The sequence below is a fragment of the Mandrillus leucophaeus genome, unplaced genomic scaffold (assembly GCF_000951045.1).
Source record: "Mandrillus leucophaeus isolate KB7577 unplaced genomic scaffold, Mleu.le_1.0 Scaffold219, whole genome shotgun sequence".
Classification (NCBI taxonomy): Eukaryota; Metazoa; Chordata; class Mammalia; order Primates; family Cercopithecidae; genus Mandrillus; species Mandrillus leucophaeus.
The window spans coordinates 106,392-109,609 of NW_012102243.1; the positions used below are offsets into that span (position 1 = coordinate 106,392).

The 3,218-nt window shown below is 63.1% G+C and overlaps 1 protein-coding gene across 1 annotated transcript in view; it reads right to left on the bottom strand.

The window, feature by feature from the left end:
• Positions 1–1,299: 1,299 nt before the first annotated feature.
• The window catches only part of PRAP1 (proline-rich acidic protein 1), a 9,620-nt gene continuing 7,701 nt past the window's right edge, over positions 1,300–3,218 (bottom strand). Inside the window, exons 6-8 of the mRNA XM_011980843.1 lie at positions 2,577–2,644; positions 1,887–1,990; positions 1,300–1,753 (exon numbers count right to left, since the gene is read on the bottom strand). Coding sequence (XP_011836233.1) covers positions 1,551–1,753; positions 1,887–1,990; positions 2,577–2,644 — 375 coding nt within the window. The 3' untranslated portion in view covers positions 1,300–1,550. The remainder of the gene's footprint in view (positions 1,754–1,886; positions 1,991–2,576; positions 2,645–3,218) is intronic.

Genomic DNA, 3,218 nt, shown 5'->3' on the forward strand with positions numbered 1-3,218 from the left:
AAAAAAAAAAAAAAAAGCCACAAACACCAGCTTGGGCTGTCTAGGGCCAGACCCTCCTGCGACCCCGGAGATCCAGGGTCTTCTCCCTGCCTGGGGCCCCGGGAGCGGGGAAGGAGCTGCCCAGACCTCCGCCCTGAGCGTGTTGATCCCTCAATGCCCTCCCACCCCATGTTCTTATCAGGATGACAGGGGAAGCTGCCAAGAGGGAGACGGGGAGCCCAGCTCTGGCCCTTTCAGGACAGAACCTCAAAGGTCACTGGCCTCTCCAGCTCATCCGTAAGCCAGGGTAACAGCTCTTACACTGTGGGACGCCATGGGGCACCCTTGGGCAGTTACTCTCAGCCGTTTGTGTCCTGGGAGAGCAGGGGACTTGCTGGCGGTGCAGGGAGCTCTTCCGCACCTGGGCAAACCCTCGGCCCCCTGAGTGGCCGCACAAGGGCTGAGCATGACAGGATGGAGGGATGATGGATGGCCTCTCTCCCTTGCTCTGTTGTGTCTTAGCTGCTGGAGCTGGTAAATGTGTGTGGCTCAGCCCCAGGCTTGGCACCGGGTGCTCCTCTCTCACCATAGGGATGAGATCACCACGCAGGAACCCCACCCATATTTGCACGTGCCCAGGACACGTGGCGTGTGAGTGACTGCAGCAGCCTGGACCTGCGCTGCAGCATTGGGCCTGGTGGGCCAGGCAGGGCAGGATGGGCACCCAGAGTGGGAGCTGCACAGAACGTCAGGAGGGCAGAAAGACCACGTCCTGGGCCTGGGTCTGTCCCCCTCACCTGAGACCTGTGCACCTTCCACCTGAGCACATGCCCGTCCATCCAGCTGGGCTCTGAGCCCCAGGCACTCGGCCTCCCTCCTCCCCTGGCCCTGTCTCAGGCCCCTGCTGTGGGGAGCCCAGGGTGAGTTATCTCCCGGCTGAGACTGGTCCCACGGGTGCCCTCTGGTCCCAGCCCCTAACTGCTGCCACACCCCTCAGCATCCCGGTATACAAGGAGGGGGCCTGGGGGTAGTGCAACCTTCTGGGAGCCAGGGGTCACCTGGGCCTTGTGCAGCCCTTAATTCTCCTGGGCAGAGCAGGCTGGGCCCTGGTCACCGGTCTTCCAGGGCGTGTGGCCTCCTGCCTGTTTGCAGGGGTTTATTATTTATTATTTATTTTTTTGAGACGAAGTCTTGCTCTGTTGCCCAGCCTGGAGTGCAATGGCGCGATCTCAGCTCCGTGCAACCTCCACCTCCCAGATTCAAGCGATTCTCCTGACTCAGCCTCCCAAGTAGCTGGGATTACAGGCGCCTGGCACCATACCCGGCTAATTTTTGTATTTTTAGTAGAGACCGGATTTCACCATGTTGCCCAGGCTGGTCTGGAGCTCCTGATTTCAGGTGATCCGCCCGCCTCAGCCTCCAAAAGTGCTGGGATTACAGGCGTGAGCCACCTCGCCCGGCCTGCTGGGGTTTATTTGCCTACCTCTGGCAGGGGGAGGGTAGGAAGGGTTCCAGTCCCAACAGCCTGGGCCGTGGGACAGGGAGGGGCAGTGGTGGCCCCTGGAGCCCTACTAGGGGTGGTAGATGTGGTCTTGGTCTTCCTCCGGTCCCCGGAGCACCTGGCGATTTGGCATCACCCACAACCGAGGCCCCTCCTCGCCCTGGTCCTCCTCGGGCGGAGGGTGGTGCAGGCTGTCATGGTCGGGCTCAGGACCCTGCTGGGGGCTTAGGACATGGCCCAGGATGTCCTCGGTCTCCACCGAGGCCTTAATGCCTAGGGACAAGCAGATGAAGGGATAGCCTCAGTTTCTCTCCCGAGACCCTTGGTCTGTCCAAGCCAACCCCACGAGCAGGCTTTGCTGCTGTGGCCTCGTGCCCACCTGGAAGGACGGGGCCCCTGCCCTGACCTGGTGACTTCTCAGCGGTCAAGAGCTTCGGCTTCGGGACAGGGAGCAGCCCCACCAGCTGGTCGTCCTTCTCTGGAGGCTCCACCACACGGGCGCCCCAGGCCCTGCTGGCACAGTTCGGTCTTGTCCACACGCAGGTGGGGGAGGGGGACAGAACCCCCCGCAGGAGGGTGCCCACCATCCCGGGGCAGCCACTCCAGCCCCCACCACCAGCAGCCCCAGGACAAGCCCCTCTCTCAAGAGCCGCAGTGATGAGTGGCCCCCACAGTGCTCCCGGCCAGGCTTTCACACCACGTCCCTGGGCCACTGGGTGGGGGGCAGTGGTCAGAGCCTTGGTTGAGCAGCGTCCCAAAGACGTGGATGTGGGGAAACCTCAGGAGCCAAGACTGAGCCACCCTGGCTGCAGCCACCGGCCGTGGGGTACAAGCTGCCCTGGAGGCCGTGGGGAAGCTGAGCTGGGGGACACCCGGGAGCCCCAAGCCCTCTGGCTGTACTCTCTTCTCCCTGCCCGGGGGCTGTTGACAGATCCCCATGAGGCTGGAGTGCCGCCTCCTTCCGAAAGCTGCTGGACAGGGCTCCCCTCTGCATCCTTCTCGTGCACTCCAGGTTCAGGACGGGCCCAGAAGATCCGGCCGTAGCTTCAGGGAATGGCGGGGGTGCGGATGGGCAGGTGGGGCTGGGGGAACTTACTTCTCTGCCTCCTGCTCTGAGGGCCGGTGTTTGACGTGGACCTTGATAGGGAAAGTCACAGGTGTGGGCTCAGCCACAGTCCACACGGATGGAGGACACCTAGGGAGAGGCTGCTCCGAGGCCCACCTGGGGCTGCAGGGGTGGGGACAGGGCCAGCTCGGCACAGCCCGAGCGTCTCTAGTGGGTGTACCACTCTCGGGTGTCGGGACTGCAAGCCGGGAGTGAGGCTGCTGGCCTGTGTGCAGATGACCAGCTGGCCTGGAATTCTGGCCGGGCCTGGGGCGGCACAGGACTGGGATGTAACCTGGCACGATATCCCCGACCTAGTACTCCCCACCCCAGCTGTCAGCGCACTGGCTGGTTTCTGAGGTGACTGGTTGGGGCTGTGTCTCCTCCCTGGCAGGTGCCTAGAGAAGGCGGTCAGCTGCTCCGAGCCCAGCTAACCTTAGTTGTCAGTTCTCTAAGCCCAGCCACCCTCAGTGGGGCAAAGGACAAACGGGAGAGCAAAGCAGGTGACCCCAGTGGAGGACCAGTGACCCTGGGGAAAACCAGTGATCTCAGCGGAGGACCAGTGACCCTGGGGAGGACCAGTGATCTCAGCGGAGGACCAGTGACCCTGGGGAGGACCAGTGATCTCAGCGG